Source organism: Parasteatoda tepidariorum, chromosome 6 (genome assembly GCF_043381705.1).
Source record: "Parasteatoda tepidariorum isolate YZ-2023 chromosome 6, CAS_Ptep_4.0, whole genome shotgun sequence".
Lineage (NCBI taxonomy): Eukaryota > Metazoa > Arthropoda > Arachnida > Araneae > Theridiidae > Parasteatoda > Parasteatoda tepidariorum.
In genome coordinates, this window is record NC_092209.1 from 26,973,600 (window position 1) to 26,987,058 (window position 13,459).

At 28.2% G+C, this 13,459-nt stretch overlaps 1 protein-coding gene across 1 annotated transcript in view; it reads right to left on the reverse strand.

Moving 5' to 3' along the window:
- LOC107456302 (nuclear pore complex protein Nup154) overlaps window positions 1-13,459 on the reverse strand; it is a 61,387-nt gene that overhangs the window by 24,073 nt on the left and 23,855 nt on the right. Inside the window, exons 14-23 of the mRNA XM_043047871.2 lie at window positions 13,009-13,155; window positions 12,027-12,137; window positions 11,644-11,706; window positions 10,270-10,417; window positions 10,124-10,189; window positions 8,716-8,884; window positions 5,952-6,006; window positions 5,741-5,856; window positions 1,015-1,109; window positions 731-864 (exon numbers count right to left, since the gene is read on the reverse strand). Of these exons, the coding sequence (XP_042903805.1) occupies window positions 731-864; window positions 1,015-1,109; window positions 5,741-5,856; window positions 5,952-6,006; window positions 8,716-8,884; window positions 10,124-10,189; window positions 10,270-10,417; window positions 11,644-11,706; window positions 12,027-12,137; window positions 13,009-13,155 (1,104 nt within the window). The remainder of the gene's footprint in view (window positions 1-730; window positions 865-1,014; window positions 1,110-5,740; window positions 5,857-5,951; window positions 6,007-8,715; window positions 8,885-10,123; window positions 10,190-10,269; window positions 10,418-11,643; window positions 11,707-12,026; window positions 12,138-13,008; window positions 13,156-13,459) is intronic.

Sequence of the window (13,459 nt, forward strand, 5' to 3'; positions counted from 1 at the left end):
AAAATAATTTTAAGTATCAAACTTGAGGAAGCTTTTAGTCTTTATTTAGAACTCTCTTCGTCTATATCTCTTGTAATAACAACAAAGGTATGAAACTTTTAAATAATTTATTGAAATTTTTTAAAAAGAAAAGTTTTTTTCTTCTTTTTTTTAGAAAAAAAATCTGCACAATATTTTGCAAAAGGAGCCTCCAAATTTCAGGAACCACAAGCAGACCACAAACACTCCTGCGGCCCTTCCGACTAACAATCAATGTAAAGGGATGTTATGATACTTTGATAAATAGTTTTATGATTCGGTCTACATTTTTATTACAAAATAGCCTATTTCACCATCATTCTGACATTGCACCTTCTGAATGGTAATTTTTCAGTTGAACTTACTGTATTAAAAAAAAAAAAAGAAAAGTAAAGACATGTACACAGATCTGTAAAAATGGACTCAGATTTGTAATATCTTTTACTTACTGGTCCTTAGGACCAGCAATTAAATTTTCCTAAATTCTACCCTTGCGAGCTGTATTTTCTTATTTCCCCAATGATTAAAAAAGAATTTTAGATTAAATAAAGGGATTTAATTCATGAAGTGCTTCAAAATATAAGATTTAAATACAATCCTGCATAAACTGAAACTAATTAACGAAATTTTATTTTATTTTCTCCTTTAAGAAGGAACAGAGCATTTCATATCAATTTAACAAAGTAAAAAATCATAAGATTAGATTTATTACCGGGGTAAGATAGTTCAGAATGGCATGAAATTGGTGATCACAAAGTATTTTCCATAATGCTAACATTTCGTAAGTGTGATTTACAAGCTTTTGAAAATTTGCTAGTGATATTCGTTCTTGTAATTCAGCTTCATCTGCAGTAAAAAAAAAAAAAAAATCTAACTAAATACATTAAAATAATAAATAAAAGCATAATAATAAAATAAAAGAAATGTGTAATAAAAGAGAAACCATTATCACAATTTATAGAAAGTATAATTTTCTTAAAAATAAAATGAACATACTTTGAGTTTTTGTTTTGTAGCCTAATGCAACAGCGTCTCCCGATGAAGCCTGATCATTTTTCTTAAAAAATCTAGACATACCATATTTAGCTAAACTAAAAATAAACAAACAAAAAAACTTTAAAAAAATGCAACTACAGTGTAAAAGGTTATATTTCAAAAAAGACGTATACTTAAAATTTGATTTTTATGAACAATTCAGATTTTGTTATAATGTTGTACTTTGCCATATGAAATAACATTCCACAAAATCATGAAAAATTTGTATACCCTACAACACAAAATATTTAACTATTATTAGGAAAAAAAAATCAGAGGGGCCACTCATATCAGGTTTCAAATTTCCTTGATTTTTTCTAGAAACATTTTTCAGGTCATCATGTTTTTTTTTTTTTTCTTTTTANATACAGTGATACCTCGAGATACGAGTTTAATTCGTTCCGTAACCTTGCTCGTATGTCAATTTGCTCGTATCTCAAAGCAATTTTCCCCATTGAAATTAATTGAAATGCCATTAATCCGTTCCAGCCCCAAAAATGCTACCCCCAATTGTTTTTGTTACGTGTTTTTGAATAAGAAAAATTTATTTATAAATGACAAATATTGTATAAAAACATAATAAGAGAATGTAAAGCAAAAAAAAAAAAAAAAACTGGTTTTATAAAGTGTACATACATATTTGTATTTTTGTCACTTAAATGCAACTTACATAGAACTTAAATGCTACTGTATGCTTAATTTTAGTCACTGCTTTTCTCTTCACCGGTCTTTGCTTTTTTAGCCAGATTTAAAAAAAACTGTCCAAGGAGGTTTGTTTCTTCCTCCTATTCAGAATGTTGCAGAAATGAGTTAGGCAAGTGTCATTAAATAGCTCTGATGTACGACCAGTTGCAACTTTTTCGGGGTGTTTCTTTTACACGAACTGTGAAATTCTCTCCCATATTCCCAAGAACTCTTTTATCTCACTTGTAGAGATAACCTCCTCCACCTCTGGCTCTTCCTTGAAACCAATTTCTTGCAGAACCCCCGAATGCTGCTGCGACTGTAACTCTTGTAATTCCTCGATCGTCAGTTCCTGAGAGTGCACCTCGTCGAGCTTGTTCACGTCTTTCTCACCCTTCACCAGGTCCATGGATTTTCCCAGAGACCCCATGGATTCCCAGTAATCTCTTCCTCCACTGGCACTTCGGGTTCAAATCCTTCGAAGCTACAGTCTTAGCTATAGACTCATGCGACAGCACAATTTTCAGCTACAGACTCACTCAGGCCACAGCTTCTTCCATGCAGAGGTCAAGATCCTCATTGTAACACTCAGCCAGGCCTGATCAATAATTCTGAGGCATATTACGATGTTAAAGTGGTCATTCCAGTACTCTCGAAGGCTGAGGTTGGTGTTCTCTGTCACCTTTAAGCAGCGCCGGAACAGTTGCTTAGTGTACAGCTTTTTAAAATTAGAAATCACCTGCTGATCCATGGGCTGCAGGATAGGAGTGGTGTTAGGTGGTAGAGAGGGAATCTTTATAAACTTGAACTCTTCGAGAATGTCATGTTTGAGGTTCGGTGGGTGAGCAGGAGCATTGTCGAGGACGAGAAGGGCTTTCATGACCGTACCTCGTATCTCAAAACAAAAATTCGTTCACACAACAGCTCGTATCTCAAATAACTCGTATGTTGGGGCACTCGTATCTCGAGGTACCACTGTATTTTTAAATATACAATCTTGAAAAAATATTTAGATTAAATTTATAACAACAACCTAGCAAGATTTGTTTTTATTATTTAAATTTATGATGTTTTGTTACACATTAATTTTTTAAAAACTAAAATAGCTGTGGGGAAAATAATATGTTTAGATTTTGTAGAACATATTGACTTTATTGAATAAAAATGTTTCAATGTGTTACTTTAAAATTTTAAGTAGTTTCGCACAGTGTTTGAATTCAGTGTTGAAATTGCAAATACAGAGTGATCTAAAACCTTGAGCAAGTATTGTTCAACTAATTGTTATTGAGCAAAAAAAATATAATAATTCCAGGCGATTATGCAACAAAAATTTTTAAATATATTTCTTTGTTGCTATTTAAAAATTTATTTACATTTAAATTTAGAGCCATTTCACCGTATTTCATACAAACAGTGACAAACCCATATTATAAAATTCATTTATCATATTTTCTTTAAACGAATATCTAAAATCAAATGTTATTGTTATTTGTTTTGAACTGGCATTTTAAGGGCGTTTGTTTCAGTACACAAAAATGAATGTCGCAAATGCAAAATTGTCAAATTTCTTGAAATTTTATTCTTTGTTTCAAAATTTTTTATTTGAAATCAAAATATTTAAAGAATTCCAGCTCTTTCTTCTACCGAATAAATACATATCAATAAAAAATTTTATAATCTATGTTTATCATGTATTCATGTATCATTTAACATGTTTCCCATCCATTCCTTAGTTTCCCCCCCCCCTCCTTTTACAGGGTTGCCACTCAAATCTGGAAAAAAAAATTCCCTGTGTTTTCCCTGTACATGTTATACGCAATATATTAAGAGGAAACAACAATTACTGTGCTTTTGTGTGAGCTATATTGGACTAACTATATTTATTAGTTTCAATTGCTGGAAAAACAGCTGAACATACTTAAATAATACTATAGTAAATGAAAGAGTTTAGAATAGCTGAAATATCATGGTTAAATATCCCATAGATTACGCTTTGAGTGGTCACCATTTTTTAAAAGATCAAAATTAAAAAAAACAAAATTCCCTGTATTTTCCCAGTTTGTAAAGAAAAATTCAAAATTCCCTGCATTTTCCCTGTTATTTTAGGTGATTTTTAAATTCCCTGTATTTTCCAGGTTTTCCCTGTTCTCCCTGTAGAGTGGCAACCCTGTTTTAACAGTTTCAGAAATATCTCTAGAATGTAAGCTACAATTACAAATTTCTGTTGTTGTTTTTTTTGCTCTTTTTTTATTAACTGCTTAATTTGAATTTTGAATTGAAAGTCAAATATTTACCAACAAAACAGTAAAATTAAATGTTATTAACGTAATTGGAAGGGAGTACAGAAGCTTTCAGAAAAAGTTCAACATAAAATCTATAGTTATTAAATGATAACCAAATAACTTTTGATTATAGAGTTAAAAATACTAAAATTTTATAAATACTTTATAAAGTTAAAAATACTAAAACATTTTGTCAAAAAAAAAAAATCCCCAAAGCATCAGAATGAGTTTGAACAATAAATAGATTCAGCCTACAAACTAGAAGAAAACCCCTTGATTTTATAAACAGCAAATATCTTAACCCCTTCTTCCACCCCACCAGAGTTTTTGCCTTTCATAAATTGCATAGTCCCAAGTCTCAAAGAGGTCAAAGGTTTTTCTTTTTATTTACAGCTATGGGGGAGTTTCACATGGCGTTGTTATCTAGTTTAACAGGGTTATAATGGATTAAGTTTTGATGCAAGCAAAGTATTGAAGTAAATGATATTTCAACCATTTTGCAATAAATTTCCATCTAAAAAAAAGTGGGTATAATGGATCTTAAAATAGAAAAGTAAAGAAATACAAGGGGAAAATACAAAGAGGGATTTTTTTCCCAGGTTTTTTACAATATAAAAAAAAATTCCTGGTAATTCCAAGTATTCAAGGCTGGTAACCATCTTAAAAATAATAAAAAATTTTACAATTGTGTAAAAAAAAATTTTTCTTCTGCTTAAAAAGTTCTCAAAACATGGAAAAATATGCAGAAAATGAAATTGTCATTAAAATTAAACTTTCAACCCCTCTCCTGATCAAACTTTTGACACCATATTTCCCAGATTAAGTCTACTTTGAGGATTACTGATTCAAATCAGCAGTAGAAAAAAAGGTACGTTTATTCAAAGATATATGTGTATTTGTGAATTTAGTAACTTAAAATATTGTTCGAAAAAATGAGCGTATTTAAGAATAGGCTCTCAAACTATGAAGATTGAGTCTTAGTATGTGATAACTCAAGTTATTAGGTTCTTGGGATAAGTTGATAAAAATCCAAAAAAGACTAAAATAAAATCCAAAAATGTTATGCGCAAAACTCGTTTTTGAATGATTTAAAAAATACCTCAAATTTAAACAAGAAAAAAGTAGACATAGGAATTATGTATTCTTAGAATAAAAATTATCAATATAGATTAATAAATATTGATAATAAAATATTTACTAAAATAAATATGGATGACAAAAAATATATTAAAAGAAATATTGATGCACAATTTTTTTTAAAGGGAAAAAAATGTGAAATGTGAATCTCAGTGTGATTCATAAATAGTGTGAATACAAATCCTGATGTCAGATTTTTAAATCGTGTGAATATGAATCATAATGCATGAATGCATTGTTTGCCGCATGATGCATTGCATGAATGCATCATGCACGTAAATCGCAAGAATGCATTGTTTGCCGATACATAATTTTAAACCATGTGAATATGAACCACGATGTACAATTTCAAATTGCAAGAATATGGAACTTAATGTGCGATTTTATAAAGTGTTTACATAGATAAGAAAATGAGTAAAAAAACAAATCGCATTTTTAAGGGATTTGAAAAAGTTTTCATTTTACTAAGAGGAAGAAGAAAAAAAACTCATCCTTGTAGCGTGTTCTTTTTTTGCTCACTGTACATCTTACCCTATCATAAAAAAGCTAGGCAATTATAAGATAATGAGTCTGAAATAACTTACCCAGTAGATTCAATGGGATTATTAAAAGCATGACTATTGTTTTTGAGGAATACTTTTAATGTAGACAGCTGTTGCAGATAAAGTGCCATTTCTTCTGATGTAATATTGCTTACAAGCTGAAAAATACAACGACAAACGAGCATTAAAACCATAATACAAAATTTTCTCGACTTAACAAAAAAGATCAAAAATAAATATTAAAAATATTTACTTTAGTATCAGAAACTTCTTTCATTTCAGAAACTAATTTCATGTTCCATATAGACCTGAAAAATTGGTGCTTTTATTATTTTCCTTTCGTGAATTTAAAATTTCATCTTGACTCAGTTTTAACATGGCGAACTAGAGCAAAAAGAGAAAATCATATATGGTCTCTCCTGACCATGCTTAACTGTCTATCGAAACTTGGCTGCATTTTTTAAAAATGTGAAATACAAGGAGCTAGGATTTGAGAAATATATGATACATTATAGATTTCCAAGTAATTTTTTCCATCAAAATTATAAAAATACAGTTCTAGAATCTTCATTGTTGGAAAGATAGTTTAGTATTATAAATTTACCTCATTTCAGATTTCTAATGAATGTCAATGTTTTTACATAGTTAGTGTTAAGATATTTAAACTTTTTTTAAAGGCATCCAAATTTGTTTTCATCAGTTTAAACAACAATAAAATTAAATTTCGAACAATCTAAAAACAGACAAATGTGTAATTTTAAATTACTTACTAGAAACCTCAAATTGCATAATGTTATTGCTTTACATTTTTAAGAAAAAATTCGTAAGTTTCAAAAATTATTGAATGCTATTTCAAGTAATCCACAAAGGCTTTTTTTTTTATCTTCTTAAAGAATATAATGTTGTAAAATGTCAAAATAATCAGCAAAGGTTTTTTATAAAATAAATAAAAATATATCACTATGGAAATTAAATATTTAACCTAGAAAGCATGGAAAGAGGCCTCTTAATTTTTCATCTCTCAAAAATATTGGTTAAAATTTTTACTTATAATGAAGAAATTTATTATTTTTAGAAAAAAATAATAAATAATTCAGTATTTTATATTTCTTGATAAAATACTGAATTTCATGATTTAAGAAAAATCTAAAATTTGGTGCCATTGTGTACCTTTTAAAACAGCATAGAAATTGAAAATATTATATATATTAACTTCTGAGAGCAATGGAACATTATTTGAGTGGAGACAAAATGATTTGTTTCTATAAGGACATTTGGTGCACCCTATTCTATAAACTAGATACAATTAAAACATATATAAGGAAGCGGTGGTCAAAGCCAAATAAATGGATAAATTCAAGGTCCATCTTTTTTTGACTAAACTGTTGGAGCATTTCATTAGAAATCACATAGTGCTGGATTAATTGCAACGTTATTTAGAGATGAAAGAAGGATCAAGGTTATAAAGTTTTATTTGTAATTTTTTTTTTAAATGTGATAAACTTAATTCACAAAAAATTATAGATAAATTGAATCCTAAACTAAATACTTTTATTTTTGAACATCTATTTCGTCCCGTCATTTTATAAATTTTTTGTAGGGGGGGGGGGGAAGGTAGTGGACCAAACGATAAATAAAAATAAAAAATCAAATTGAAATTAACAAAAAGTGGTATTGATGTGGTGCAAATCTAAAAATTCGGTCATATTTTCAAAAAAAAATTCCCCTTCAAAATGCAGTAACGTAATGTACAAGTATTAAGGCTCCATGTACAAGGAAGCAATATGTAGCAGTTCTCAAAAAGTATGGTTCAGTGAAAGGGTTAAAAGAATTCTGAGAGTTAGGACATCTTTTTTCACTTTTTTTTAGGGGGGGGGGTAATGTAGTGGACCAAACGATAAATAAAAATGAAAAATCAAATTGAAATTAACAAAAAGTGGTATTGATGTGGTGCAAATCTAAAAATTTGGTCATATTTTTAAAAAAAATTCTCCTTCAAAATGCAGTATCGTAATGTACAAGTATTAAGGCTCTATGTACAAGGAAGCAATATGTAGCAGTTCTCAAAAAGTATGGTTCAGTGAAAGGGTTAAAAGAATTCTGAGAGTTAGGACTTTTTTTTTCACTCACTAATGTTTTTTTTTTACCCTGTAATTATATTTAGATTTAATCAACAGTACATTATTTAATATTCCAGTAGCATTTTTGAAATTACATTGAAAGGCCCATGAACAAAGAAAAAAAAATAGCAAAAATTTTAATCAATATAATTTCTCTAATAATATATTGAATAAATTGTAAAAAGGAGATAAGTTTATAAAAAATATTGCTCACACTTTTCAATTCAAATAAACTTAACTCAATGTGATATTCTCATAACTATTTTCAATGTCAAAAGGTTTCTGTACTCATTAGAACAAATATTCAGCATGTTATTGATTTTTATCTAATGCCCACACCAAAACCAAATTTCAATCAAGACTGGGTGCAACTATCAATCAGCAAAGTCAACTACTAAACAATAAACCTAATTTAAGATTATTAAATACAAAATAATAAGAAAATCGTATCCTTAAATAAATAATTTTATAATGCTTAAGTAGTCTTTTAATGGTTCATACCTTCGCAATTGTTCTCATATACTCTATTTATATAGTTGGGGTTCCTCTAGAATAAAATCGATCCTTTAGGACAATAAAAAAAGCTAACGATGCTGAATAAAATAAAATGAAGGCTTAATGCTCAATAAAAATTTTTATCGTTTACCTTACATATTTATCTAAAGGAAGCAGTCAGCTTCGGGGGGGGGGGGGGGNGGGGGGGGGGGGGGGGGTGTTCATATTAGTTCAAATTTTATACAAAATTTCATTATGCTTTCTAAACAATAATTTAGCATTTTCAAGATGTGTATAAAACTTATCAATATTTCATGAAAAGAAACACAATAAAAAGTCATTTTGGATTTTTAAAAAAAAGTTTCAAATTTTCTTTGAATTAATAAAAAATAAATAATATACCTTATTAATCTGGAAAAATACAAATACAGGCCATTATGTTTTCCAGAGTATACTATTTCTGATGTAGGAGCAAGAGTGGTATTTGCCGAAGGTTGAGAAAAACTAGAAGCAACAGGTGAAGTTGGCTGTTGCATTGGAGTCATAATAGGTTTGACTGGACTATATGCACCTAAAGATTAAATTTTAAAAAGATATGTATAAACAAAAACTAAACTAAAAATTATGGAAAAACAAGATTCTACCTTCCAAAACTCATTTTCTAATATAATAAATAAGCATATTAGCTTAAATTTATTAGCATAAAAATTTGACAAAATAAAATGTTAATTCAGTTTTTTTTCTTCTTTTTTCTCATAGAATGAATAAATTTCTGAAGGTGTAAGCTATGAAACCTGTGGATAAGACTGAACCATGAAATAATTAATATCATGAATGCTTGAACCATGTAAATAATTGGCAGACAGTACTCTTATCAAGAACTATCAAATTTTGTGATTTCTACTACCATAACAAATTAAAATAAGATGTTAGATTAAAAAGAAACAATATTTCAAATCTATTTTTAAAAATCAGCCATAGTATTGTTTGAAAATGGGATATTGTGAAGACAACCAAAAATCAGTACAAAAAGCTGAAAACCAGGACAACAACGAACCCTGTAATTTATAACAGTATGTACATAATTAACTAGAAACTTCTTAGTTAATATAACTACAAAAAGATAATAAATAAATGTAAAATAAAAAAAATAATGGGATGAAAGAACATAACTTTTTCTATTTTAATTAGTGAAAAAAAAGTCTTAATTTAAATTTATTTTTCACATATGAAATAATTGTCTGCTCTATTGAAATTGTTTGCCTCATGATTAAGTTCTTTATTCATTTTAAAATTTCATTTATAATAACAAGAGTTAGAATTAAGATTGATGATATTTCATTTATCATTTTTAAATCCTCTTTTACTTTTGCTGAGAGGTCACGTACGCGTACTTAGAGCCTACAGCATTCTCCGGGGAGGGGTTAAGCTTTGATTTCATTTATCATACAATTTATTGTTTTTCAAACATGTCATAACTGATATTTGTACAGTGCCATAGGTCTTAAAATTTATGCGAAAAAGTAATAAGGAATTAAAATCTTATTTATAATATTTTTCACAAAATCATAAAAAATCAATAGATTTTTTTTAAAGAATGTCATGTTAACACAATATTTTATGCGTAAATTTATTCTACTAAAATGCTTCTAAATAGGATACTCTGTTTCCTCATTTTCATGAAATTTTTGTCAATAAAATTTAAAATTATAAATTAATAAAAAATATTGTAATATAAATAATATAAATAAATTTTTAACACTTTCTGCAAATTTATAAGTCAATAAATCATAAATTTACTGTCTCTTACTTGAAAATTGTGGCTGAGGCAAAGTTCCGGCAATATGCTGCTGATTTTGAGGAGTACTAGCCCACACTACAAAATGTATGTAAAAATATAATTACTATCAAAAACTCTAGAGGAAAGTTTTGAACCTAAAATTTGACAAAAATTACCTGCAGGATATGTCGTATTTGGACGCCCCATATTCATCTGTGACCCAATAGGACTGGCTGGACAATCATAAGCATTAGCAGCAGGTATTGCTGCATAATGAGGCTCTCCTCCATACATCAAAAATGCTCGATTGGCCCATTCAGCCACCTATAAAAAAATACAAATAGGTGGTAAAATCAATAGTCAATTACAGATTGCTTTTAGTTCTATTCTGCATCTTTGCGAATTATAAAAACCAGCCAAAAAAGCAAAACTTTAAGGTCAAGTAAAGAAAAAAATTTGCCCAATAAAACTCCAAAAATAAGAAATATTTTTCTATATTTGGCAGGTCTCCAAGAAACTTAACATTATCATATATACTACAAAATATATATATATATAAAATAAAAAACAATGAGTTTAGCAGAAAAAAACTCAAAATAATCAAAGAGAAGTTTTTTTTAAATTAAAAAGTATACAACTTAAAAGAAGGTTAATTAGTGCAAGAATCACGATGTTAGATTTTAAAACATAAGTAGCTGAACCAAAATAGTTAGAATCTCCTAACACTTTTCCTGCTATGTTTAATTATAAAATAACTTTGGAGAGACTAGCCAGTTTTACAACAAAGGATACAGATGAAACGAATATTTATTTAGTACTATACCATTACAAAGTAAAACATACTGATAAACTAAATAGAAAACATAAATGTCCAATAACACATGTTTTACCACGTATAAATTTAAAAAAATTTATGAAAAAATTAAGATGAAATAATTTACAAAAATCTATATACAGTTGAACCTGGTGAAGATGAAAATGCTTTACATGAAATTTAACTCAAGATAAGGAAGAAAAACTCCCTCATTATGCTATCGAAGAAAACAATAGTTACATCTTTTAATATGAAGATAAAAACTAACTTCGTCCATAAGACATAGTAATATTGCATCTTATAAAAACAAATATTTCCCTGAGGCGCCTGCGACATCATTCTTCATTGAAAAAATATTATTGATCTTCCTGAACTGGAAAAGTGAAGATAGTACATTGCATTGATTCACTTAATGACAATAAAATATGTATTTACAGGTATTCAAATTCTTCAGCATCTTTGTTTTAGCGATTCATTTTTAAAAATCATCCAAAATGCATTTTGCAGTTTTATTGGTTTAATACCAGAGGAATTTTGAGGCCCTTTGAATTTGTCTTAATGAAGTTAGACTGTAAGTAATTGCTTCCCGTTAAGTTCAAAGTCCTTGTAAATATGACTAAAAATGTATTAGCAATTTTACAAATTATTAAATTAATTAGAAGAATTTATTATCTACAGAATATTGGTTGAAAGAACACCAAAAGTATCAACACAATAATTGAGTCAAATTGTTTACTTGTTTTTCTTGCAGACTTTGAGAACACGCTAAAATCACGCACATTGCACATGCTTGAGCTTCCTAAAAAAGAGAAAATTCACAAAAAAACTTTAACAATTGTTTACAGGAAGTCCAGAAATTAAAACATTAACAGTTAATGCATTAATAATTTTAAAATATCTTAAATCTTAACGTATTAACATTAAAAAATTTATTGACAAAAATAATGTATCACAGACTATACCACTAAATCTGAAATAGAAAAAAAACCCAGGTGAGATGTTGTAGAAACCTGATACTTCTAGTAAAAGTCCTTTTATTATTATATTTGTTGCATTTAAATAAGGCTTTTTAAATCATGAAATAAAATTTAAAAGAAAAAGTTATAAACTTTATAATACCTTGTGAATCATAAAAAATGATTTGACAGCCTCAGAATCAGGACCTTTATTATCAATCAAAAGTTGACACAATTGATCAACAGGTTTTGGTTTTCTTAACATGAAGCATCCCTAAAAGAAATTTGAAGTGTTAAGAATTAAATTAAAAAGATTAATTAAAGAAATAAAATTTTAAAAACAAACATAATAGCCTAAATTAAAACAATGTTTATTTTATTTTACTCAAATTTATTCTTTTTACTGCATCTTAAAATTTAACCAATAAAAAAGAGGAAATACAATAATGTTGTCTTAAAATCCATACAGCCAATAAAACCAATTGCTTAAAAAATAAATTATTTTAATTAAAAAAGAAACTTAAAAAGTATTGCTTTAAACAAAAGTAGACAAGTAATATAACCCTTCAAGAGTTGGGCAAAATTTAATCTTGAAATTGCCCTTATATGCACCACTAACTGTAACTTTTGAGAAAAATCTGCTCAAACTTTTCGGAATTTTTAGGGACATTCTTTTATGATTTTGCACAAAATTTGTAGATCTTATTTTTGAGAATTTGAAAAAAAATCTATTCATTCCCTCAGTCCACTTTTTATAAATGAGTGAAAATAAAAAACTATTCTTTCAGCAAAAAAAAACAAACTTTTCTTTCAAGAAGTTGCGGCTTTAAAATTTATGAATTAATGAACAGTGTTTCTAATAGGAGAATCTTGAGAAAGGCCTGTTTTAAGAAAATTAGATACTTTATGAAGGATAAATTTTTATGATAAAAATAATTTAAAGAAGGTCCGTTTTATAGTAAAATATTTTGCACAAAGGGTTTGTATAAAAAAAATTTCTCTTACATGGACCTCTGATTACTTTTCCAGTGAAAAGTATGAAGAACACCAGTTTTTAATGCAGGAAAACTTACAACTTAAAGTTAAAGAAATACAATTTTTAAGGATATTGTAGATTATTGTATCATTAGTGGAAGGAGAGATACCTGTGTTGAAAGAAAGACAAATAGTCTAGCTGGATCTTTGTGTTGAGTGACCATTGCAGGGGGATCACAAGTTATTTCTTGCTTAATGGGTAATCTTGTAGGGACTTCAGCAATGCAGCAAGTGTGACCATCCAGCAGGAAAGTACTCTAAAAAAAATTAATGAAATAATATTTGAGGAAGCAACTTTTTGTAAAAACAATTCTCATAAATTCAAAATTTGTAGATGTGAAGTTTAATTTCAGCAATTACATTCAGTTATACAGCATTGCCTTTTGATGCTCCTTTTAACAAATGATATTCCCATAACTAAATTTAAAAATTAATAATTAATTCTTGAGAAAAATTTATTTTAGACACAAACCACTTTCTCTTGATGTGACAAAGTATGGCATAAAAAGTGAATATCAAATAGTACCTATTGAACAATCAAAGTTGGCAATCATTTTATTC